At 39.3% G+C, this 26,098-nt stretch overlaps 4 protein-coding genes across 4 annotated transcripts; all 4 read left to right on the forward strand.

Moving 5' to 3' along the window:
• Positions 1-313: 313 nt before the first annotated feature.
• On the forward strand, positions 314-2,532 carry LOC119733001 (tyrosine-protein kinase receptor Tie-1-like). The gene is made up of 7 exons (XM_038206581.1): positions 314-320; positions 390-577; positions 1,233-1,355; positions 1,495-1,606; positions 1,752-1,848; positions 1,936-2,035; positions 2,455-2,532. The coding sequence occupies exons 1-7, from the start codon at positions 314-316 to the stop codon at positions 2,530-2,532; spliced, it is 705 nt and encodes a 234-aa protein (XP_038062509.1).
• A 2,242-nt stretch (positions 2,533-4,774) lies between these two features.
• On the forward strand, positions 4,775-7,160 carry LOC119733002 (cell adhesion molecule 3-like). The gene is made up of 4 exons (XM_038206582.1): positions 4,775-4,835; positions 5,545-5,859; positions 6,197-6,520; positions 6,913-7,160. The coding sequence occupies exons 1-4, from the start codon at positions 4,775-4,777 to the stop codon at positions 7,158-7,160; spliced, it is 948 nt and encodes a 315-aa protein (XP_038062510.1).
• Positions 7,161-8,974: 1,814 nt separating this feature from the next.
• On the forward strand, positions 8,975-12,614 carry LOC119733275 (tyrosine kinase receptor Cad96Ca-like). Its single transcript, XM_038206862.1, has 8 exons — positions 8,975-9,261; positions 9,389-9,499; positions 9,633-9,820; positions 10,487-10,609; positions 10,904-11,015; positions 11,162-11,258; positions 11,402-11,501; positions 12,135-12,614. The coding sequence occupies exons 1-8, from the start codon at positions 9,021-9,023 to the stop codon at positions 12,210-12,212; spliced, it is 1,050 nt and encodes a 349-aa protein (XP_038062790.1). The 5' UTR covers positions 8,975-9,020; the 3' UTR covers positions 12,213-12,614.
• Positions 12,615-21,963: 9,349 nt separating this feature from the next.
• LOC119733276 (tyrosine-protein kinase receptor Tie-1-like) lies at positions 21,964-25,286 on the forward strand. Its single transcript, XM_038206863.1, has 7 exons — positions 21,964-22,072; positions 22,536-22,723; positions 23,279-23,401; positions 23,625-23,736; positions 23,869-23,965; positions 24,117-24,216; positions 25,002-25,286. The coding sequence occupies exons 1-7, from the start codon at positions 21,985-21,987 to the stop codon at positions 25,077-25,079; spliced, it is 786 nt and encodes a 261-aa protein (XP_038062791.1). The 5' UTR covers positions 21,964-21,984; the 3' UTR covers positions 25,080-25,286.
• The last annotated feature ends 812 nt before the right edge of the window (positions 25,287-26,098 follow it).

Below are 26,098 nucleotides of genomic sequence, written 5' to 3' on the forward strand. Positions count from 1 at the left end.
TGAAAACTCTCAAAGGTATATTTGTCAATTTGTAAATGAAAGGGAAAATAATTGTGAACATTTCGGTGAAAGTTATGTTTTGTGTGTCCACTCAGTTACTTTGTTTTCAAGGAGTTTCATTAACTTTCATTCCGTACGACGATAGAGGGCGGTGGCGATCACGCTAAGGTGGAGCTTCTTGAAGAGTTGGAGCTAATGAAGAAAGTTGGCTGTCACCCGAATGTTGTTAAACTTCTTGGACATTGCAAAGAGAAAGGTAATTTGAATTAGTCATATTTATACTGCGGGGAGAAGTCTTTAACTCGCAAGCATTATGGCCTGTAATGTAACAATATATTTATGTGGTGTTCCGGGTCTCGGTGACCATAATTTGTTCATTTGTTTTTTAGATCCCGTGTATTTGATCGTTGAATACCTTGCTATGGGTGATCTGAAGAAGCATCTGATGGAGTATCGAGACAAAGATCCAGGGACAGTCTACTCCAACCTACCCGGCCTGAGCAAATTACTGTCTCGGACATTGGTCAAGTTTGCCAGGGATGTGGCAAATGGAATGGCATTCATATCATCTCAAAAGGTGAAATAAAGAATTTCATTAAAATACCGATTATCGATCCACATGCAATAATATTGTTTGGCAACGCACAGTGCACCTTCGCGGCTGCGTTTAGTTTCGGTTCCTTTCTTTATAGGAAAAGGAGTTTAAAAATAAACTGTGCTGATCAGCTTATCTTTGACCATGTGGTTCTTCATTACACCATGGAGGATAAAAAATATATGTGTTTTCCCTCAATGACTGTTCACAAGTCGGTTCAGGATGGCTTCAAGTGAGGTCGTGTACAACACGTATGGCGCAAATGGCACAGTGTGCTGTACGCGCTATCAACCCTAGAACAACAACACGTACCTGTACCGCATCGCCCAGGTACGGTGTGCTTTTTTGGTACAGTATGTTGATTTCCATTAAAAGCAAGACCAGCCAAGCCTATAGTAAGCTGGTCCCCGCCGACAAGTCCATGTCGCAGTTGACAGTCATTGCGAGAGCTAAACAGAATCCACAAGTGAATCATTCATTCAGAAAGTTACGAAGGGGCTGGCCTTCTTGGCCAAGCAAAATTCTGAATTTCAGCATTTGCTTTTAGGTGTTTTTGTCTGAGGTAGTGGTTGCCTCACTTGTTGGTGTGTGAAGCGGTTGGTTTCCTCTAAGTTGGGTGATTTTTTGTTTATCTCAGTGTGTGCATCGTGACCTTGCCGCTCGTAATGTGTTGGTGGGAGATGACATGGTGTGTAAAGTGTCTGACTTTGGACTGGCCCGTGACGTCATGAACACACGTATCTACCAACGAGAATCACAGGTACCAGACATGTTTTTTTGAGGGGGGACGTGTATATTGGAGAGAATTTAAAAAGTAGTCTAGTGCACTGTGAGATGTTGAATATTATTATGCTACACTAAAAGTAGAGTGAAAGAAACTTTTTGATATCTGCTTATAGGGTGCTCTTCCCATGCGCTGGATGGCATTGGAATCTCTTCTAGATGACGTGTACACAACAGAGAGTGACGTATGGTCTTTTGGGATTCTGCTGTGGGAGATTGTGACGCTTGGTGAGTTTATACATCAACTTTCGTGTGTGGAACTACACTGGGACCGTAGCATCCTTAAAGATTGATGACCATGTGGGCTTTATTTGTACGTTGGTGAGTGCCCACTGAGAAATTAATAAAATCAATGTACCCCTTTTTTCGACAGGTGCACGACCGTATCCAATGATGAAGACAAAGGCAATGGTCAACCAACTGCAGCAGGGCTATCGTATGCCGAAGCCCAAAAACTGCAAGAAACAGTTGTAAGTACTTTCCGCTTAATATACAAAAGGATCGAAATAATTTCCCCTTTTTTTTCCTTAATCGGTTACATGATTGGCGTGTTTCAGGTATGACATGATGTGCAGCTGTTGGCAGAAGACTCCTCAGGAGCGACCGGCCTTCCAGAGTCTGTATCAGCAATTGGATGACATGCTATCTGGAAATGAGGTTGGTGAATCTGCAGAGTATTTACCAGCAGAAAGTCTGGATGTTTCGATCATTATTACCACCGCACTCAGCTCGAGATAAAATTGATGAAAAGGAGGGACCGCTAATTTAATGTCAGTAGCAAAAGAATGCAGTACTGTCCAAAGCTTGCGGCTAATCAGGCCGGCGTTTATCTTTGGTACTGCGTCCCTTGCATAAAGTCATAACCGAGAATACATGTTATAAATATTTCCCCTGAATGGGATACATGTCCAACTCATAGGTTACACTCCTCAGCTGATGGCGGAAGTGTACTGATTTATACTCGTGGGAAGAGGCAAGTTGGGTGAAATGACGTGCCCAAGGACACAACATATTAGACCGGCAACAGAAACCAAACACTAACATTTAAGGCTATATTTTCTTTCAATTCTTCACAGGACTTTATCACCATTCACAAGCTGGATGAAAGCATCTACGAAATGATAGTGATCGAAGACACGAACGAGAAACTGTGAGAGTTAATTGGCACCAAAATCATGGAATTGTTTGATCAGTTTCAAGAAAACATGAAATTATATGTAGAAGAGACAACACTACTGGATATCCGATTGGTTAAAAACGTTATATCGTAAGATATAATTAGAAATGTAATATATATATATCTTTTCCTATCATCGCTGTATATATGCATGCATGGTGTTGATTTGATACAATATAAAATAATCATCGTTCAAATGGTTTGTGTCACTTTACAGCAAAGTAAGTGTACGACAAAGTAAGTGAAGCTTTATGCAATAGCATTTCCTTTTTAGTTGATGTTAGCATGATGGATGTACACAAATATATAGCATAATTATAAGTTTAATATGGTAGATTTTTGGCACTATGTTTTTTTTATATCGTCAGAATATACTGTTTTCGTAAGATACCTTATGAGCCAATACAAGTCTCATTGGTGACCCGATCCTACGAAATCAGTCTTAAAAACTTAGTTTTGTAAATTTAGGTGTTTAAAACTAATAGAATTAGTCTACTCAGCTCTATACATATATCACTCATATGTAAACATAGCATGTGGATAAAACATGTTAACTTTCTGCCAACTTACATTGTGCATGGTCTGTAAAAAGTGTTGCCTGTGCTGGAAAAAAATGTTTCAGATGAAAAAAGCAAGATAAGAGTAGGCCAATATTGGCAATTTTCCACCCAACTTTACAACATCATGTAGTAACTTGAAGCCCTGTGTGATATTGTGGTTTTCCGGTACCAGTACTATGCATTTCTTTTTTATATTTTGAATGCAAACGAATCATGTCATTAAAATATTTCCATTTTTGACGTATGACATTATGAGCAGTGGCGGGTAAAGGGCAAATGGGGGGCAAATAATAAATGTTTTGGGGGCATTCAAAATGATAAATGCTCTCTCTACTTTGAACTTTAGTTCTGATTCTAAACAGCGAAGGATATAAACCGAATAAATATGTTGATCCCCTCACCCATAACGCCGCCACTGCACATGAAGGCCGTATCTGTATATTATACATGTATCTATTGGAATATGGTTTTGTTTTTAATTTCAAACTGGTTCCGTGTAGTTGTGTTTTTGTGATGAGGGAGAGGGCATGCAGTGGACATCTTCCAAATCACATCTTCTAAAGCAAGGCCTGAAATAGTTGAAATCCCCCCCGCCAAAAAAAATATAAAAACGAGCTGCCAATATTTATTATCAGAGACCCATTTACATGTAATGATAAGAATTTATTGTTTTTGTGTGGCTGTACTGTATGGACTATAGCACTGGTGTTTCTAAAGTCTGATTCTTAAATTAAAAAATCCTTGAAAATAGATTCGTGGATAGATTGAATAATTCTTGATCGTATTTCGAGCATCAAAACGCAAATTCATACTTTAGTTTAATATTGTTTTAATACTCCCAGCCCTCGGTCCTGGAGGAGGGAGAAACCCTGTCAATTGAAAGGGATTGATATTATTGTGCAGTTTTTAATATTTGTAATTTTAGGGTATTTTTAAATATTTGTGATTGCAGTTTATTTTATTTATCATTATTTAACAATGTAAACTGATTATTTCAAAAGGTTTTCATTTGCCGATAAGGTTCACTGTTTTATAAATTTACCGAATAGCCTACATAAAACAAATTCAACAAATGACGTAATATATTTAAGTAACGGACAATTAACATTTCTGCCAGATTGAAGGAAAATATAGATATTACGATGGAGGCACATTCTGCCCTACCGACCGAGTTGACCTAAATTACACCGGTCTCGATCACTTTACAAACAACATCGGGACGTGAGGATAGGTTCCCGGGCTGTGCAATGAATCTATTTCCAGTACTTTTCTCATATTCACAGCCAGATGTAGGCGTCATTTCTTTCTGTGTTAAGTTTTTTTTAACGTTATTTCCTGGTGTAGATCATGGGATTGCGCATATACTTGCCCAACACGCATGACAAACCATGAATACAATAAAGGGCTTACATGTTATTAAAAAGAGTTCAAAGTTTATTACAAGTGGCAAACGGATATGTGCGCATTTCATTCATAGTTCCTCTTATTGGCCGATATAGTTAGTTGACTTGTACTGCAGTATACATGTTTAAGTGCAAGTACATGACTACATGTTTGTACACATATGCATCCACAAGTACATGTATATACGCGTTCATATGTCTGTCAAACCCCACGCATGCAGGCCACAGTGTGATTTGTCGCTTTTGAATGGGAATAATGGGTATCATGGATTTCAGTGCAGGACCGTTGTGCTGCCTGTGGCTTCTTGCGTTTTCCGGTAAGTCTACATGTTAGGTCCAGCATGCATCCGAAGTATGACTGCCAAATGAACATTTTCTCCAAAACAGTAGAGACAGCCTGGCCAATTTGCATTTCTTAAACTGATTTCTATTTGGAAATTTGTTGCTAACATTCGCGTAGGGGTGAAATGACAATTCTTGTAAGTAGGAGTTTCGGCAGTGTGACGTTTTATTGGGTGCCCGCATTCCCATCTTTGTGGAGTTTGGACTGGGGAGGGAGGGGTGGGGTACCATTATGCTGGATTGATTGTGTTCCAGATCAAAATGGCAGACTTTATCATTTTTAAAAAGTAATTACCAAATTGTATGTTAACTACGGTGTTTAAATCGGTTTGAATGGTTGCCCTGAATATCTTACAGAACAGTTTTGCTATACAAGAAGTTTCATCGGAGCATGTTAATTATCCTTATCCCTCGACCGAATAAAATGGGACAAAAAAATCGAAAAAGAATAGCCCTATGATTTCATTGTTCTTTATAGCTTACTAAGTGTTTCCAGTTTGATATTTACGACCATAAAAAACTATGAGCGCATCAAATTTACGATATCTTTCGAACTTGTTGCAGCTGAAAAACTTAACAAAACAATCACCCAGCAAAACCAAAATTGACATTCATTGACAAGCATTTCATTAACATCATAGATTTTTATGCTGATGGGATTTGTTTTCTCAAATCAAAAACCAGCAACCTCTGTAGATGCTGTTGGACCAAGTGACACGGCTGTCTTACGCGGTGGTTCAGCCACTCTGACGTGTAGCAACCCTGCGCACACTTCAACAGATTCTGGTCTTGCTTTTTGGGCAGAGAGTGGAACACCATTCGGTACTCATGGAGGAATTTACACAGGAACAGCCTTTGCTAAATACACTAATTTTGGCATAGTGTCGAATGAGTTTCCCCAGATGGACCTTACAGTCAGCAATACTCAGGTTGAAGATGAAGGAACATACATATGCAGCATGACAGTAGAACAAGGATCAGCAACATTGACTGTTGAAAGTGAGTGTCGGACGTGTACATAAGTTACAAAATGTACATGTATTTATTTTAATTGTTTTAATGTCATTAATGTGTGGGTTCACAGAGAGATTCAATACTAGTCTGTTGTCCTTTGAGGGCATCCTACACTGAATGATGTGAACATGTATCGTTCTTGCAGGGTTTGCCCTCTGGCTATTAGTGTCAGTTAACATGTTTTATTTGTACGGCAGCAAAGAATACCTTTCAAATGAAGTCCATTGAGACTGCAAATTTACTATACTTTATCCATCCCCATAGAATTTTTTTCAAGTTTTTTTTGCTAATTGAACATCTTTATGACTTGTTCTATATCCAGTTGAAGGCAATGAGCCTACCATCACACTGAACAGTGATCCATCAGTGACTCCTATCAGACTGACAGCACGAGAGCCAAGTGTACTGAGATGCACAGCGAGCAGCTTCAGACCTGCAGTCAATCTAGAATGGTACAAAGATGACGTCAAGATCACAGCAGGTATCACTGAGGATACACCCACTCCTAATGGAGATACTTTCACTACATCAGGCACTTGGACATTTACTCCAAATATTCCAGACGATGGAGATCGCCTTGAATGCCGCACAACAGGACAGGTGGTCGCCACGGCAAAAACAGGAGGGCTCACTCTCAATGTACAATGTAAGTATAATGAAGTATACACATAGATCTTAGGGAGGTCAATAATGTCACCACTAGAATTAAATACATTTAAATCAGAAAGGCATAGAACCAACAATTATCCATATGAGTACCAGTATGAACATTATTGTGTTTGACAATTGTAAACACCAACAAATACATTGGTTCATCAAACAATACTTGACGAAGGTGTTTACCTAAAGCCAACTTCAGATGCTCTTAATTGGTTCTGTTTTCTTGTGTTTTCCGCCAACAAAATTGACTGTGATGATTTTGATAATCTTTATTCTTAGCCCATTTAGTTGCCACATATTCTTGTATTGTTTTCAAATGTACAACATATCACATTAACCAAACCGTGTGACAACAATATCCATCCATTTCCCCTCCAGATGTACCTGATGTCACAGTGGGCTACAGCGGTGGTCAGATAACCTGCTCATCAGATGCCAACCCACTGGCCACAACCCATCAGATAATTCGGAATGGCACCGACATTCTGAAGACATTCACCAACAGTCCAGGATATGTAGTATTCACACCAAAGTATTGCGCTGAAATCAGTTGTAACGCTACAAACACAATTGGAACAGGAACAGGCACGTTTGCTCAGCAGATATGCCCAGGTAGGTCTACGTAGTTCATCATATATGTTCCACACAATGCTGCCCCGTCTATCTGGATCTAGCATGCTAACAAATTAATGGCTTATCGTGCTTTCAATTTGAACAAATTTAATGAAACATTGATGAACAAATCCTTGAAGGTTGCATTTATAATAATGATTGTAAAGAAGCTGCCATCTTTTCACAGTATGGCAAAGGTTCTTAGAAGAAATGATTGATTCGACGTGTCGATCCTTGCTGTGTTTGCGACTTTCCAAAAAAAAATGAATAAACGACCTAAAGGATGACTTGCATTATTATCATTTTAATGGGAGCAAGATGAGTTTGTAGATAGAATATCAATCATTATGATACACTTGCTTTTCATGTGAAACTGTTTTCGTTTATTTTGACTGTCAATTTGGTTGAAATTTTTCCCCCCGAATTGAGTACAGAATTACCGAGAACAACGGAAGTTCCGTCAAAGGCAATGCATCCAACTATAAAATCTACAGGTAGATGCAATTGGCTTTGAAACTAATTCGTTTAAAAGCCAAACTTATACACTTTTTTAGAAATGAACATCAGCGGGGAAGGGTCTGAACTTCGGGTATGAAAAAAGTTTATACAATGTATTAAGGTTTCGCTGTCATTCTTCTCAGTTAGGCTGATTAAGGAGTTAGGTTGGCGCAGCTGTATTCTTCTCCACCTACCATCTCTGAGACCCATGTTCAAATCCTGACGAGGTCAATTTGATAATTAGGTCCCTTTTAGTATCTGATTTGGGGAATTTCCTTAATATTCCTGGCTTTTTTCACCTCTGAAACTAACTGTTTGTTTATTTTGTCTCAGAGCAGTTTTCCTCAGTAAGAATTGTGGGAAATCCTTAGTAAGATAAAATATACGGACTGCAAACGTAATTCCGATGGTCATTATTACATCTTAAATTAGGCTCTTCTGATTGTGAATGATGTATACATGCAATTCAATTCAGACATATTAAGCCTACATTCTCTGAAAGGTTGAACTAAAAAAATTGTGTCGATAAGTGTACATATTGTTGTTTTTGTTGAGTTGAACTTCAAAAACTCGTTTTGCATTGTAAATAATAATAAAAAAAGATGTATCGTTCATTGTAGCTCCACCTTCACCTACTTCAGTTGGCGTGATAGTTGGAGCAGTGGTGGCGGCTTTTATCGGTGGAGTTCTCGTTAGTGGTATCATTTTTTACATCATGAAAAGTAGACATCAAGTACAACATGAAAGAGATGGACTTCATAAAACAATCAAACACGATGGGTAAGTGTGGTTTGAGACGCATTGCAAATGTAGTTGTGCTAATGTTAAACGTGTGTGTGATAATGTGGTATGTCGCGAACCAGCAACATGAGAGATATGACGTTAGCTGGGACTGCTCATCCCCCATCTTAAATTATTTGATAGTAAGGAGGGATTTTGATCCAGCTACCTTTACGTGGTCAGCAGAAAACCTTTGCCTCCTGTGTATTTTCTTAGTTTTTTCTGAAGACAATCCTTTGATTCATAATGCAGGGATCACCTGAATCAAGACGGGCCTGATAAGAGAACACCCAAACGTGAGCAGAATCAAGGCAAGTGCCTCTTGACCTTCAATTACCTCAGATTAGACAACATGTATAACATTTCATCGTTTTGACCACATCTACTCGGTCCATCCTTGTTAAAATGTTGTCCTTGTTTAAAAGTACCTGGAAAATCCAAGTGCTGAGATTAGTTGCCAGCTATATGATTGAAATAACTGTATAGTCCAGTGCTCCAAACCCCAACCGGTTCACAGAATGCAACGCGGTGTAGGTCCCTATACAACTCAATTAGGCCTATTATTATTTTTTTGTGATACAATTCCAGAACTTCCAATGACTGCGCCCAGCCCTATCGCAGTCTATGAAAGCATTAGAGATGAGGGTGGTGAAGCGTCCCGGAAATCAACAGCCGAAGTGTACAGCAATGTTGGGCCTGACCTCGCATTCCCGCGAGATCTCGTGGTCATTGAGAAAGAGCTGGGACGGGGCGCGTTTGGGAGAGTTTTGCTGGGCACGGCTCTTGGGATCGAGAAAACTGGGAAAAGGACAAAGGTGGCCGTGAAAACTCTCAAAGGTATATTTGTCTATTTTTAACTGAAGGGGAAAGTAAGTGTGAACATTTCGGTGAAAGTTATGTGTTGTGTGTCCTCTCAGTTACTTTTTTAAGGAGTTTCATTAACTTTCATTTCGTACGACGATAGAGGGCGGTGGCGATCACGCTAAGGTGGAGCTTCTTGAAGAGTTGGAGCTAATGAAGAAAGTTGGCCGTCACCCGAATGTTGTTAAACTTCTCGGACATTGCAAAGAGAAAGGTAATTTGAATTAGTTATATTTATACTGCAGGGAGAAGTCTTTAACTCGCAAGCATTATGGCCTGTAATGTAACAATATATTTATGTGGTGTTCCGGGTCTCGGTGACCATAATGTGTTCATTTGTTTCTTAGATCTCGTGTATGTGATCGTTGAATACCTTGCTATGGGTGATCTGAAGAAGCTTCTGATGGAGTATCGAGACAAGGACCCAGGGACAGGTTACTCCAACCTACCCGGCTTGAGCAAATCCCTGTCTCGGACATTGGTCAATTTTGCCAGGGATGTGGCAAACGGAATGGCATTCATATCATCTCAAAAGGTGAAATAAAGAATTTCATTAAAATACCGATTATCGATCCACATGCAATAATACTGTTTGGCAACGCACAGTGCGCCTTCGCGGCTGCACTGAGTTAAGTTTAGTTTCGGTTCCTTTCTTTATAGGAAAAGGAGTTTAAAAATAGGCTGTGCTGATTAGCTTATCCTTGACCATGTGGCTCTTCATTAAACCATGGTGGATAAAAAATGTATGAGTTTTCCCTCAATGACTGTTCACAAGTCGGTTCTGGATGGCTTCAAATTAGGTAATGTACAGCACGTATGGCGCAAAGGGCACAGTGTGATGTACGCGCCATCAACCCTACAACAACAACAACACGTACCTTTACCGCATCGCTCAGGTACGGTGTGGTTTTTTGGTACAGTATGTTGATTTCCATTAAAAGCAAGACCAGCCAAGCCGAGTAAGCTGGTCCCCGCCGACAAGTCCATGTCACAGTTGACAGTCATTGAGAGAGCTAAACAGAATCCACAAGTGAGTCATTCATTCAGAAAGTTACGAAGGGGCTGGCCTTCTTGGACAAGCAAAAATCTGAATTTCAGCATTTGCTTTTAGGTGTTTTTGTCTGAAGTATTGGTTGCCTTACTTGTTGGTATGTGAAGCGGTTGGTTTCTTCTAAGTTGGGTGATTTTTTGTTTATCTCAGTGTGTGCATCGTGACCTTGCCGCTCGTAACGTGTTGGTGGGGGATGACCTGGTGTGTAAAGTGTCTGACTTTGGACTGGCCCGTGACGTCATGAACACACGTATCTACCAACGAGAATCACAGGTACCAGACACAGACCACACTTCGCGTTAAAAATCCACGATACAGTTCGCAAATATCATGGCAATAATAAAGGCTATCATTATACGGTAGACAGGGTGTCCCCCGAAAAGTTAACCCACAAACAGAGTTTGTTCATATTATCCTTAAGGTGGGTTACCTGGGTTTTATTTGGGGGGGGGGGGCGGACGTGTATTGGAGAGAATTTAAAAAGTAGTCTAGTGCACTGTGAGATGTTGAATTGATTACACTACACTAAAAATCGAGTGAAAGAAACTTTTGGATATCTACTTATAGGGTGCTCTTCCCATGCGCTGGATGGCGTTGGAATCTTTTCTAGATGACGTGTACACGACAGAGAGTGACGTATGGTCTTTCGGGATTCTGCTGTGGGAGATAGTGACACTTGGTAAGTGTATCAACTCTGGGGTGTGTGGAACGACACTGGGACCATAGCATCATTAAAAATTAATAACCATGTGGGCTATACATGTACGTTGGTGATCGAGTGCCTACTGAGAAATAATACAATCAATGAACCCCTTTTTTCGACAGGTGCACGGCCGTATCCAATGATGAAGACAAAGGCAATGGTCAGCCAATTACAGCAGGGCTATCGTATGCCGAAGCCTAAAAACTGCAAGAAACAGCTGTAAGTACTTTTCAATTAATACGTGTGCACAGATGGATCGAAATTATTTTCCTTTGAAGATAGTAGATATGTCGATATGAAGTGGTGTTTGAAAGAATGGGTGTCGTCTTTTCATTATCAATTGCACGATTGGCATGTTTCAGGTATGATATGATGTGCAGCTGTTGGCAGGAGAGTCCCAAGGATCGACCCACATTCCAGAGTCTGTATCAGCAATTGGACGACATGTTATCTGAAGAGAAGGTTGGTGACACACAATCTGCACAATATTTAACACCATCAGAAAGGTTTGATATATTTAGATCAGCTGTCACAGGACTCAGCTCGATCAGTATAATCAATTGCTAAGGAAGAGGATCCGCTTTTGATGTCAGCAGAAAAAAATACCATAAAAGTAGTAAAAAACTACCCATTAGGCCGACACTTATCTTCGGTGTCCTTGGCATAAAATTACCGAAATATATATGGTACTTATAATTATACTCCTGCTTGGAGAGAAGTGAATTAGGGTGAAGTAGATTGCCCAAGGACACAACATTAGACCAGCCGGAGGAACCAAACATCTGACCTTTTGGTCATGAGTCCCAAACTCCCACACCCCCTTGCAAAAAAGGAAACTAACAATTTCTTAGAGCAGGATACCAAACAGATAACTGTTGATGCTGCGTTTGAACTGAGACAGGTTTGACAAGAGAGAATTAAGATACAGGAATTTTGTAGTAAACTAGAATAACAGTTTACCCTTATACACAAACAAATACTGAATCCCAAAACAACTCCACATCAGTTAAACAGTTGTATAGAATTTTGTCTTGCCATTACTTTTGACATAATTGGAACTCATATTTATGTAATATTTCTTTTAATACCTAACAGGACTACATCACCATTCACAAGCTGGATGAAAGCATCTACGAAGTGACAAAGATCGAAGACACGAACGAGAAACTGTGAGAGTTGGCATCAAGATCTCTCGGCAGAAAAATTCATCATCGAATTGTTTCGAATTGTTTGATCAATTAGCCTACAAGTAAAAGATGAAATTGTACGCAAGAGACGACATTACCTGTTTATTAAATTCGTCAAGGACGTTATATCGTAAGATAGAATTAGAAAATTTAATATACAATTAACTTGTCTTATATTATCACGGTGTATATGCATGATGTGAGTTTTGATACAGTTATTATTCAAGTAATATTTTTAATGGTTTTGTGTCACCTTACAACAAAGTAAATGAGACCAACGTGAAAGCGATAGCAATAGTATTTCTTGTATAGCTTTTTTGGTTTACATACACAAAAGGCTGAAGTTTAATATGCGAGATTTTCTGTATTAAGGTTTTTTTTTGGTTGTGAATATTTGTGTAGAGTATACTATTTTTTGGTGAAAAATAATTAGCCAACAGGATACCGCGAACTTGGAGGTCCAATCACTTTGTGTCCAGATGCAACGAATTTAGTTCTAAGATACTTTATTTTTACTTTTAAGTTTCCGTGTAATTATGAAATATAATTAGTGTACTCGGATCTACATTATAGGCCTATATATATCTCATCTGTAAACTTGTTTTGTTTCTCTTAACTTACATTGTGAATGAACTGTAAAAAGTGTTGCCTATACTCAAAAATGGCTTCATGAGGAAATCAGCAAGATAGTTAGCTGCTACGTAGGCCTATATTGGCAATTTACAACTCAACTTGAATAGTACAAAGCCCTGTGATATTGTTGCTTTCCCGAACCAACATTATGCAAGAATGATATTTTTTATATTTTAAATGAAAACGAAACTCTGGTATATTTCAGCCGAATATGTTTGCAAATATTACACCGTAACATGGGCGTCGCCAGGATTTTTTCTAGAGGGGGGCAAACAAATTTTTGGCCAAGAAATGCTTGTATTTCTCAACACATTCTCGATTTATCAGTTTTAGAGGGCGGCAGGGACATTTTGCCCCCCCCCCCCAACTCATTAAATTTACACCACTTTGTCTTCGCGCCTCTTTTTCTTTTCTTTTTTTTCTTTTCTTTTTCTTCCTTTTTTTTGTTGTTGTTTTTGTTTTGCTTTTCCAGGGGGGGGGGGGGGCAAGTGCCCCCCCCTTGCCCCCCCCCCCTCGCGACGCCCATGCACCGTAATATAGATTAGCTTGTGCCGTCCAATTTTGAAGGCAACTTGAGTGGTTCCTTAACTGTAACATGACACTTCATCTTATTAACATTTCTGGTAATAGTATTAACAACAATTGGTTATTAATCGGAAACCGATAGAAGGAAGTTTTATAACGGTACAGCACGGACAAAAGTCATACTTTTGTATTAGACATACTACGCAGATACACATTGAATAATTTCATTACTTGTCATGAAGTATGTCTATCATTAAAATAGTTTCATTTTTGACATATTACAGAATGAGCAGTGGCGGTGGCAGTCTACTCTTTTTTCGAGGGGGGGGGTATCTAAGACGAAGTTTGTTTTTTACTTCTAAATTATGTATTTTTGTAAATATTTGTAATTTGAGCGCGGTTAAATAAATGATTTCTCTTTAAATGTGTAAACTGGTAATTTCCAAAGTTATTTGCTGATAAGGTTTACTATTAAATAAATAAACCGAATTATTTGAGTCAAGAATGAGACATTATGTTTACTGTCAGATTGTGTGTTTTGAATGTAAAAAGTCAATTTATCGATTTTTTTTGTCTGTATTCCTTTGCAAGTATTTGTTCATTCATGGAGGTAGGCAAATGTTTATGTTTCATTCTAATTAATGGGTATTTCATCAGTTCGTAGAACGATAAATGATCAGGTGTGGGCATCTAAATTTTGTAATCTTGTTATTAAAATAGTCGCAACTTGGGAGAAATGTTCACAGTTGCTGTAGTCAATAACGTGTGGGCCTAGTTCCCCCATGTTATTTAGACACACATATTTTGATTTTTTTTTCTAATTCAGTCAGTTTCGTTTTGACCCACCATGTACAGGTACAAACAACCTCCGGACATGAGGATTGGTTCTTTTGTATTATTCTCCTTCCAGTACTTTCCCCGAAATTCACAATCAGAGTATTCGTCAATTCTTTCTGTGTATTTTTTGAACGTGATTTCCTGGTGCTAGCTGGGTATACGTACTGACTTGACCGTCATGCATGAAAACATGAATACAAAAGGGGACCCACATGTTATTGCCAAAGTACACAATTCCAGCGGCAGTGACAGCCGGATACGTGTGCATTAATAATTCCTGTTGTTGGTCCATAGTTAGTTCCTTATATGCCCGCCATCATGCATCCCCATTGCTTTTACCTTTTTTACCCGAGGGTGGATCCAGAACACAATTTTGTTTTTTTTTGGGGGGGGGGCAAATTTTTTTTTAGTCCCCCCCCCCCCCATGAGCCCAAAAATTACGGCGAGAGATTCGGGGACCGCTTAAGGGCCCAGAATTTGTTTTGGATTCTAGATGCTCTTTGGAGCGTTTGAGGCAATTTTTGACCACTTTAACTAATTTTTTTTTTTGAGGAAAAGATGGTGGTGTACGCAGTGCCTGCCTTTATTGCGACGTCAGTTAAAAACAAAAATTGGGTTCGTTTTTTTTGGGTGGGGGGGGGGGGGCAATCGCCCCCGTTGCCCCCCCCCCCTTGATCCGCCCTTGTTTTCACCCTTTACAAATCAAACTCCTGCATCCCCAAAAGTCTTCGGTACACATCTTCAGGTAATGGTGTAAGTGTTTGCCAAGTCTGAAATCTATCGGATCAACGAAAGTGCCAAAGTGAGCACAAACATGTACAAAACAAATGGCTAAAATCTTCAAATTTCCATATGGGCAATGTGTGCACGGAAACGCAGAGAACAAAAACAATAGCTGCTTCGGCAGTGTACTGCCGAAGTAGCTAAATATCAGTATACTACTTGTACCAATAAGCCTATACAGACACAATGGTGGTATCTGACTGTATACCCCCCCTCCCTCGCCCCCCCCCCTCCTCCCCTTCCTCCCCTCTCCTTCCCAGATCCGCCAAGGCAGTAGACTTGAAATCAAGTCTGTAATGAGTGGTTTTAATCGCGTCCGCCGCGCGCGACTGCCAAGCTCTGTGCCGGGGGTACGACATACCTCAAGCTGTCCTAGTAGCGGGGACGCTATACGTACATTTTCGACCCCATGCTGGTGCGATCCCATGCGTGTACTGACCATGCCGCGCGCGCGGTGTACGTGTATGTACATCGTACATGTACACATGACTTTTGCATGAATGGTTGTAGCGCTCACGTTGCGTGAACGGCGGTGGCATGGCCGGTATGCGGATTCTGGCGCTGAAGACGGACATAAACCACTTTACCATGGTCTAACGACTTGCCATCAAGTCTACCAAGGCAGTTACACTTGCGCCGGTGTTCAACCAAATTCAGGCACCAGTATATGCTACAATATGAGTGCGCATGACTGCGCGTACGTATAGTGTGACGGTTAACTTCCTAGACGTACCAACAAGAAGTAATGAATAATGAATTATTAGAAGTTGGCCGTGAAAATTACGTGTCACTATCGTGAAAGCTTTGATTTTTCATTCAAGTTCAAAGGTCATGCTAGTACAGTGTGTCAAGGGGTACGAGTTTAATAAATTATACTTCCGCGTACATGTAGCTGTGAAGTATGCAACAACCGTATGAAAATGGAAACGTTGATGACAGACCTACAGATGGCCCTTTGGGGCCAAGTGATCACATATCTGTCTCTTGCCGTCATGCCATTAGGTAGGTAAAGACTGAACCTATAGTTGTAGTCTGTAGGGCTGGGCCGACCTTACACAGGTAATGCACCGATAGAATTATTTTCACATTTGATTTCCTAATTATTCTATTTTTCCAATTCCTGTACGACCGGTATTAAACCACGCATCGGTGCACATAAAACGTGGATGATAATCGCCACCTAATAGAATAAAATCCGTGTAGATGTACATGTATAATGTCTGTAATTATTAAACGGATGTAGTCCTGTGACAAATTGAAAAGTCGTGAACATGAAACTTTTAATTGATAAGAATTCCCTTCATGTTTTTTTTTTGCATTCTAGCTGTGACTGGCGTTACTACTGGGCCAAGCACTGTACACATTAAGGAGGGCGATAATGCAGTATTAACCTGCAGTGCGGCCCCAAGTGTAACAGTAACTTTCTCATCATGGCTAGATGGTGTTAGCATCATTGCCACTGATGGAATTATCAGGAGTACGGATGACAAATACTCCAACTTTGCTGTTGATACTTCAGCTGCTGGTCAGAATGATCTCCTAATCAACAATGCTGAATACGAGGATGAAGGAATATACACATGCCAGATTAATGCCGATGCGGATGATACACCAACAACCCTGGTTGTGGAAGGTGAGTTATGTAAATAAGCAACCTGCAGTATGATCAGTTATTGCTTTCATGTCTCCCTAGCTTCAGCGTATAGTATGGCATAAAGGGGGAAATAAGGAGCGCACTCATTCATTGTAAAGAGTAAAAGCATTGTTAATAGGACACCATTATCTTTGATGAAGCTGAAGAGTTGCTAGGATACGCGCCGCAATATACTTTTGTCATCGTAACAATTAGGGCCTATGCCTTTTATTGTAATGCCACTGTCATGCAGCATCAGCTCTTGTTCAGCCTTATCTTTTCCACGGTGTCTTCCACTTCCAACCCACCCCGTCTCGTTGTCCTCATCAGTGTGAAAACAATGATCCAAATCGCAAACAAAAGTGTACATCTTGTATAATTTATATACAGGGTGACCCCCCAAAAATGCAACCCTAAAACATTTGCCTTTAAAATAAAAGGGATTAGTGAAATTTGATGGTTTTGGTATCAGATTAAAGCTGAGGGCTTTTTCTTTCAAATACTGCGAAATTTATGTAAAAGTTGTAATTTTTCATCCTGTACACAAAAAATTACCACAATGAGAGATTTACACCGTACATATTTTGTGCATGTCCTAATCCTTTCAAACAACACGGCACATAATATGACAAGAGTACACACTGATGAAATAACTTTTATTTTCCAACAGGTATCTCAACCTTTTTAGTCCTCTTTTAAGCCCTTTCAGCATCATAAATATGTCAAAACACTAAAGAAAGTGCACAGATGAAGGATAATTGCACAGTAGGCTATTACAGTAAAATGTTTCACTGTTTGAAGCTTTAATGTACAGGATGCATGATAAATGACTACCTATACATAAATGACATTTTCTCAGCAACTCAGTATTTGAAAGAAAAAGCTCTCAGCTTCAATCTGATACCCAAGACTTAAACATCGGCCGATCTTATAAGGCAAATGTTTAAGGGTTGCATTTTTGTGGTCATCCTGTATATAGGGTAAATGTACTAACATGTTGTATGCAAATATCCTTTTTTTTTGCAACTGAACAGCTGAAGTAACAAGTGTCACCATCGCAGTAGACGGTTCTTTGGCATCTCCAGGTGCAAGAGTCACCATGCCAGATAAAAGAGCAGTAGAGCTTGTCTGCACTGCATTTGCAGGCAGACCACAAGTAGCGATAGATTGGATCAACAAGGACACTAATGATGTTGAAGTTAGTATCCCTGGTGACACGGAGACTGTACTTACAAATCCGGACAACGCGGACACACAAGATACGATTAGCACACAGCGGTTTACTCCAACTAAAAGTGATAATGACCACCAACTGATCTGCAAAACATCAGGACAACAGGCTGCGGCATCACAGTCCCAATTCATCAGACTCAATGTTCAGTGTAAGTCTCTTGCACTGAATAAATTATTTCCTCAATCGAATTATTATATTAAACGCCTGTAATGTATGTTGTCAGACAAGCTACACTATAGGATGGTATTGAGGAGAGATCCTAAACATCCAATTTAGCAATTTATTTGTGAATTTTGGGCAATAAACATTGATTCACACGGCCTTTGATGTTTGGAAAATTTTCAGAGTGTCTATAAACCATTTTTTAGTAGCTACAATTAATGTGTGAATGCAAATATCAGAATTACATATGAAGACTCGTATTTGTCACGTATTAAATGTTCTTTTTCATCCAATATAGATAAACCTGATGTAATGGTAACATACACCGATAAGAAGATCTCCTGTTCAGCCGATGCCAATCTATTGGCTACCTTGTATGAGATCATTCTGAATGGCACAGTAGTTTTGGAGACCTTCACGACTGGTGGACAAACCGTAGACTTTGTGCCAGATTTCTGCACCACCATCAGTTGTAACGCCACCAATACAATCGGCACAGGGACGGGAACATTCAACAACAACCAACCAGTATGCCCAGGTATGTGTTGGAAAAGTATAATATATTTTTCAAGAATGTAAATTCATTTAAGGAATCATTTCAATGTAACATTATCTTTTAAATTCGTGTGTGTGGAAAATCATAAAGGGTAATTATTAAATTGCAAACAAATAAAAAATATACAAGGCAGTAGACAGAAAATCGCAACTGAGTATTATATTGTTTATAAAAAAACATATTGGCGAAGGGAATAACCAAATAAAGCTGACATCTTGCGACACAAATTCCATCTTATAAAAAGTATAAATCAAAAATTAAAGTAGACTGATATTTCAGCCTTTGCAAGGACTTCTTCAACGGGCAAATGACAGGAAAACAAGAAACAAACATGTAGGGGGCACATGAGCATGGTTAATACAAAATACAGATGGTGTTACTCAAACCTGTAAAAAGGAAAACAATGTAATAGTTGTTAGGACAACATATAAATGCTGAAACACAAAGACAAACAGTATTTACAAGTCAGGAAGGAGGATCACCACCAAATTAAGTATGTGTAATTTGATTTAAATACATTCGAAGAAATTGACCGAGGCAGTGTGTGAACCCGGAACTTCTGGTGTGTAGCAACTTACATCGCGCAGCTTTCTAACCCTGTGTGTATGTAAGTCTTCCAATTTGCCATTTTGTTGGGCGTATAGCAGTACGCACGGAGCTAGATCCACGCAGCTCACTTCGTCACATATATGATTTTCCATGCAGCAGGTTCAAAATCCGTTTATATGACTGTGTCAATTTTCTGTATAGAGGGATTTTGTTATTTTATTCTCTTGATTTCCTGGCAGTGTTGAAATCACCTGACTTTCTAGTCAATCAGCTCTTCTCTGCATGCTTTGATTTTTTTATAATTAGTTTTCTTGCTTCTGTCCTCCTCCTCCCACTTTTGTGTGTGATTGTCCTGATATTTGTAGGCTATGTTGAACCCACGACTCCGGCACCACCTAAACCAAGTGACCCAACAGTAACACCGAAGCCCTCTGGTATGTGTACCACCTTTATTACATTTGCGGTTAGGAGGGGAAGATGTTCTACATGTTACTTCATCTTCCGTCCTCTTTACTTTTTTTTCATTTTGGTCAACTCCAGTCTTGTTTTTCCTTTTCTGTGTTTCATTGTTTTGTCTCATAAAAAAAATGTATTTGTAGCCTTATTCTTAAAAAAATGTAAAAGTTTCACTTTTCGGTTTTCTTAAAATCACCTTTTGAGTACGTTTATTTCAACCACTTTTGAGCTACATTGCTTTTGTATCATTCATTATTAGTGTTTCACCTGCACCCATTATTTACGTAAATCATTTGCTGACCGTCATTGAAGTTGTTCATTACTTTTGACACCACATTTAAATACCAGACTTCTTCAAAAAATACATGACTTCCCACAGAATGCATTGCCATCGAGTATCCTTATGTTTTATTCTTTTAATGCCACGATGACCCCTTTACAATTGTTTTGATTCAAAACTACGATGAATATCTGCTTGTGTTCACATGGATTGAAGACATGAATAAAAAAAAATTGTATCCGGAAAGAATATAAAGCATTCTAAGAGAAAATTTTGGGGTTTAACTCTGGTAGACTGAGTCTGTATTGTTTTCTGTTAACTGTTGATCATGGACGCCGTCTGAATGAAATCTGATATTAGCTCTCATTGTCTTACAGCTTCTCCAGTAGGTGTCATTGTTGGGTTTGTAGTGGCAGTCATTGTCATTGTGGCCGTCGCTGCTGCTCTTGGAATTGTCCTGTGGAGACGTCACCAATCACGAACTCAAGGACAAACGAAAACAGGCGGGAAAGATGTCGGGTAAGTGAAGAAAGGCCTACATTACAGAATATAGCCTCAACCTATAGGCCCAGCCGTCACCTTGTTGGACATGAGATATAAAAAAATGTTACGAAGTTCCGGACTTTCTTCAAGAAGTGCTTACTGTTATCCACATCACATACTTTACCCTTACATGAAAAAAAAATCACTTTAAGCTTTTAAACTGAACTTATATAAGTCAATTGTAAGGAAATGTGGATTTATTCCTCTTACAGAGCTTATGTGGTTCCACACAGACAGGATAATGACATCTCACCATTGCCTGTCAATGATCGGGCTTCTCCTGGACAAGACCACCACCATGCAAACGGTAAGTACCAGACAGTGGATCCAGTTAAAACGCAAAGGATAAACAATCTTGAGAATATAATGTGGTAAACCAAAGCTGTACCGATATATTGTGCCAAGGCTGACTAATCCTGAGCACCTTTAAAATTTCCGGCTCTGATTCGACCCTCACTCTAGGTCAACTTTGACATGAAAAGCGTACAGCATGTCAATTTTGCGTGTCAAAATGACATCTTCCAGGTCGAATGGTCTGGAAGTGTCTCAAGTGACATCTTGACCCGGAGTATCAAGTCGAATCTGAGCAGGATCCTATGTATGGGATTAAAGTCGAATTAGTTTTGGCATGGTCTGCACAATTTGAGTACGTTTATGCTTGCAAGATTGATGACTCAATTTCAATTTAAAAATATAATAATACTGTTGGGTTTCAGATATTCCTCTGGACCAAATTACCACAGCAGTGGTATATGAGAGTATTCCCAATGAGGTCAGCGTTGAACCTAAGGCATCAAACGGCGTGGCGTATGGCAACGTAGGACCCGATCTCTCTTTCTCGCGAGATCTCGTGGTGATCGAGAATGAGCTGGGACGAGGGCAGTTCGGCAGGGTGCTTTTGGGAAAGGCACTTGGCATCCAGGAAGCCGGGAAAGAAACCAAGGTTGCCGTCAAGACTCTCAAAGGTTTGTTGATCATCTTCGAAAAAAGCAGGCCTACAACTACGAGCACAGTTTTGTGGAAACACTTCACGAACTGCCATTCTCTGAAAGAAGAGAAGATGCTAGATAACTCAGCAGGCCTTTTCAGCGCCGAGTCATGTAAATGGTGTATGTGCAAAATGCCTTCCCTGTTGAGAGTCACTAAGTTGTCTGTTTTCTCATTCCTTTGCTAACACTGCTTTTCTTTGATGTGTTGTTTAGTACGGTAGATATTTCCTCTACAAATACAGCAATTTCTCCAATAACTGTTGGGGGAAACAAATCATGTGAGCATTCAGCCCATTGTAAATAGAGCTCTGGTTTGGCTCCAGGAAACTTCTGGTCTCTGAATTTTGATGGGACATCGTTCCAGTATAAATGATTCCCTTCTGTCTCAGGAAAAGAACATCAAATTCTGTTGTATGAAGCCAAATGTTACAATAATATCATTTTTCTTAGCGAATTGGAAACTTTATATTGATTATGGAGCCAGTGCTTAACAAAGTGTAGCTTTGGAATATCCCCAAATATATTTGCTTTAATTATTTTATTTCATCATGATAGAGGGCGCTGACAGGCAAGCAAGGATGGAGCTTCTGGCGGAGTTGGAGCTGATGAAAACAGTCGGGTCTCATCCCAACGTGGTCAAGCTGCTGGGATATTGCGCAGAGAAAGGTATAACTCGGAACACTCTTTGATTGCCCTATTTTTAGCAAGACTAGTGACCCATATCCCATTCATGACATGCAACAGATATTATCCAGGTACAAGTCGAAAAGAATACCAAAAAGGTCATGACATCATATAGGTTGAAGAGCTAGTTTATTTAAAGGATGCTCTCTAATTTCTGTACAGTGAAAATGCACAGTCATCAAAGTGCAAATGTATTCCTATTCAAGTGAAGTTACTCCATACAACTGAAACCTGGTGCTAGACGATTTAGCTTGAAATTTATTCAATCGGACAGAACAGTTATCACTCGAGTTTCCACGGGAGTGATTCATTTTCAAAGAACGAAAGTCTCAAATTAAACCGATGTTTCATCTGCTCCTTAGTTTCAGTCTTGTGAAATACGAGTTTAAGAATACAGGTAGCATACAGCTGAAAAGGACTCGAGTCGTTTTGTGATTTGTTTCAGATCCCGTGTACGTGATCGTTGAACTCCTTGCTAAGGGTGACCTGAAGAATGTTCTGATGGAGTATCGAGACAAGGATCCAGGGACAGGTTACTCCAACCTACCCGGCCTGAGCAAATCACTGTCTCGGACATTGGTCAAGTTTGCCAGGGATGTGGCAAATGGAATGGCCTTCATATCCTCTCAAAAGGTAAAATAATGAATGAAATAAAAATATCTATTTCCAATAAACATATCATTGTTTGGAAGCACACATACAACCTTCGTGGCTGCGCTGGAGTTCAGTTTGGTTTCTTTTCCTTTGCTGTATAAGAAAAGGGATTTAGAAATAGCACTTCTGTACTGATCGCCTCGTTCTTTACCATGTGGTTCTAATCATTGAACACGATTTGTTGAGTCCCTTGTGACTTCAGATATAGGTTCTGGAATGAAGGGAACCTCTTGAGGGCAAGCAATCCCTGTGACCATTAGCCTTTTACCTTGAGTGACTTTCAGCTCGTTTCCAGACCAATGCTAGTCACAGTTGACAGTCAGTGAGAAAGGTAAACTGTTGAAGCCACAACTGACAATCAGCCAGTGAGTCGGTCATTATGATAAATACAAAGCGACCGACACCGGGCTTCTTGAGCTGCAAACATCCTAGTTTCAGCATTTGCTTCTTCTTCTTCCCCTCGAGGATTGTTCCCTTTTTGGGGTATATAACAGTGTTTGATTTCTGTTCAATTACATTACTTTTTATTCTCAGTGTGTGCATCGTGACCTTGCAGCTCGTAACGTGTTGGTGGGAGATGACATGGTGTGTAAAGTGTCTGACTTTGGACTGGCCCGTGACGTCATGAACATCCGCATCTACCAACGAGAATCACAGGTACTGCGAACACCATTGTTTTAACAGCCATTGTAGCTTAATTAAAGTCATACAACTATGATCATCGATCATCGCTTGGAGGGAATTAATCTAATAACAGGCAAGTACACTTTGCATCATTATTAGATGTTCCACAATGCAGTATTATTACTGCCATTGAAAATTTTAGGCCTATACAGAACAAAACTGAATGAAAAAAAACTTTTCATGTCTCTACTCACAGGGTCCGCTTCCCATGCGCTGGATGGCGTTGGAATCCATTCTTGATGACGTTTACACAACAGAGAGTGACGTATGGTCTTTCGGGATTTTGCTGTGGGAGATAGTGACACTTGGTGAGTAACAAGCACGACTTGGTTGATATAAACAGTACGTTTCACAATACGGATTTATGATCACGAAAGCATAATTTGTATACGGTGAGTGGCTGTTGTCAAATGTATACAATGTACCCCTATTTCCGACAGGTGCACGACCGTATCCGCTGATGAAAACAAAGACAATGATGAGCCAATTGCAGCAGGGCTATCGTATGCCGAAGCCTCAACACTGCAAGAAACAGCTGTAAGTATACTGTCAGCTTATGAGGAATGCACACATTAATACATGTTTAATGTTATGACCCCCTTCAGACATGAATTTAGAAATAGATATGGAATTTGAAAGTGTGGACGTCTTTCCTTAATCGATTACATGATGGCGTTACATGTTCCAGGTATGACATGATGTGCAGCTGTTGGCAGGAGAGTCCCAAGGATCGACCCAGCTTTCAGAGTCTGTATCGGCAATTGGACGACATGCTGTCCGAAGATAAGGTAGGTGACACAATCGATAACACTTGCAGAAACATTTGAAGTTTCCCCACAATACAAAAATCATGTACCGGTACTTGATTTGACAAATAAATGCTGAGGGAGGATAAGTCTGTCTCAGCCAATATGGCTCTTCTGACGGCGTTTATCTTCAGTTTCCTTGAGATAAAATGACTAAGAATAAATGTAATTCTATTCCCCTGGATAGCATGCCAGCCAATCTAAAGTTTCTGCCCAGCTTATGCTGGTATCCTAATCCTTGGAGGAGAGAGGCAAATGGGATGAAGTGACTTCCCCAAGGGCAAAAATGTAAACCATTAGGCCACACTCTCCTAGAGATGACGAAAGAAAGGTTAATGAGTTCTGTTAAACAAGTACAACTTTGTTTAACTGTACAGGTGTATACTGAATACATGTAAATGACAAACACGTACCATACACCATTTTAAATAATTCACATTTTAAACAATTCCCATGTAATGTGAAAGCAATCGAAAAAGGTACGGTGAATATGAACAACGAATGAGAGGTTTGCGGTCACACAATGTGAATGATATCTGTTTTTTTTTAGTTGTGTGGTTCTGAGAAGAACCAGTTGTTCTAACACATCTAATGTTTGTTGTTAAAAATTAGAAAAAGCTTACATCATCTCACACAACACATTTACCTTGTTGGTAAAAATGCTGTATGTTGTTTGCCATTTACATGTTATACACATTAAGTGTTCATGTCATGCACTATCTACATAATCCAACTCTTAGTAATGGTACGTTTATTTTTATTAACAGGATTATATCACCATCCACAAGCTGGATGAAAGCATCTACGAAGTGACAATGGTCGAGGACACGAACGAGAAACTGTGAGAGTTGGCACCAAGATCTCCCGGCAAAAAAATCATGAAATTGTTTGATCAATCCTATACAAGAAAATACGAAATTGTATAGGAGAGACGGCATTACTTGTACGTCAAATTTGTCAAAAACGCTATATCGTAGGTATTAGAAAGTGTAATCTCGAAATATCTTGTCCTATATTATCACGGTTTATATCCATGATGTGAATTTGATACTGTTATTATTAAATAATAATTCAATGTTTAATTTCACTGTTGTAACCCTTCCCCAGGGTCATGGGGTTTGTTCCTATTTGTGGAATAAAACATAACATAACATAACATTAAAGTTATATTTTCAAATTTTTTGTATCACCTTAGAACACAGTAAATGAGACCAAGGTGAAAGCGATAGCAATATCATTTCATGCATAGCTTTTTAATGTTAACATGGATGTACACAGATGCTGAAGTTGAATATGTTGGATGTTGGATGGATTTTTTTTAGATGGATTTTTTTTGCACTTTTTACGTGAGATATACACTGATACAATAGGGTACCATGAACTTTGGTAGACAGTCACATTGGTGAACGGATCGAACAAAGTTAGCCTCAAGAACTTTTTTAATTTATTTATTTTGTGTTTACATATTAGTTGTATTTATTTTTCCATATACAATATAATGAGTCTACTCGGTTCTATATTTTATATATCATTCATCTGTAAATATTAACATGGGGATAACAATGTTTACTTTCTCTAGACTAGTTACGCTGCGCATGAACTATAAATAATGTTGCCAATAATCTCTTATATCCAAAGATTGAACATTTATTTCACTTGAATGGCAATTTACTCCCACCAACTGAAACTATGGACTAGACGTTTTAGAGTAAAATTCATTCAGTGGAATAGATTCACTTGTCACTCGAGTTTCCACTGAATTGGTTCTTTTTTCAGTGTATGTCAATCTATAATTAGAGTGGTATCGTCTGATCGTTAGTTTCACTCTTTGGAATAAAAAAACAGGCCTTCTCAAAAATGACTT

This window comes from Patiria miniata, unplaced genomic scaffold, assembly GCF_015706575.1.
Source record: "Patiria miniata isolate m_02_andy unplaced genomic scaffold, ASM1570657v1 HiC_scaffold_25, whole genome shotgun sequence".
Taxonomy (NCBI): domain Eukaryota; kingdom Metazoa; phylum Echinodermata; class Asteroidea; order Valvatida; family Asterinidae; genus Patiria; species Patiria miniata.

Coding starts and splice junctions, on each gene's coding strand:
- LOC119733001 (XM_038206581.1), top strand. Junction 1,356..1,494: donor TCTACCAACGAGAATCACAG/GTACCAGACATG, acceptor ATCTGCTTATAG/GGTGCTCTTCCCATGCGCTG. Junction 1,849..1,935: donor AAAAACTGCAAGAAACAGTT/GTAAGTACTTTC, acceptor GGCGTGTTTCAG/GTATGACATGATGTGCAGCT.
- LOC119733002 (XM_038206582.1), top strand. CDS start 4,775: ATGGGTATCATGGATTTCAGTGCAGGACCGTTGTGCTGCCTGTGGCTT. Junction 4,836..5,544: donor GTGGCTTCTTGCGTTTTCCG/GTAAGTCTACAT, acceptor ATCAAAAACCAG/CAACCTCTGTAGATGCTGTT. Junction 5,860..6,196: donor AGCAACATTGACTGTTGAAA/GTGAGTGTCGGA, acceptor TTCTATATCCAG/TTGAAGGCAATGAGCCTACC.
- LOC119733275 (XM_038206862.1), top strand. CDS start 9,021: ATGACTGCGCCCAGCCCTATCGCAGTCTATGAAAGCATTAGAGATGAG. Junction 9,500..9,632: donor CGGACATTGCAAAGAGAAAG/GTAATTTGAATT, acceptor TTTGTTTCTTAG/ATCTCGTGTATGTGATCGTT. Junction 11,016..11,161: donor GTGGGAGATAGTGACACTTG/GTAAGTGTATCA, acceptor TTTTTTCGACAG/GTGCACGGCCGTATCCAATG.
- LOC119733276 (XM_038206863.1), top strand. CDS start 21,985: ATGGAGCTTCTGGCGGAGTTGGAGCTGATGAAAACAGTCGGGTCTCAT. Junction 22,724..23,278: donor CCTTCATATCCTCTCAAAAG/GTAAAATAATGA, acceptor TTTTATTCTCAG/TGTGTGCATCGTGACCTTGC. Junction 23,966..24,116: donor CAACACTGCAAGAAACAGCT/GTAAGTATACTG, acceptor TACATGTTCCAG/GTATGACATGATGTGCAGCT.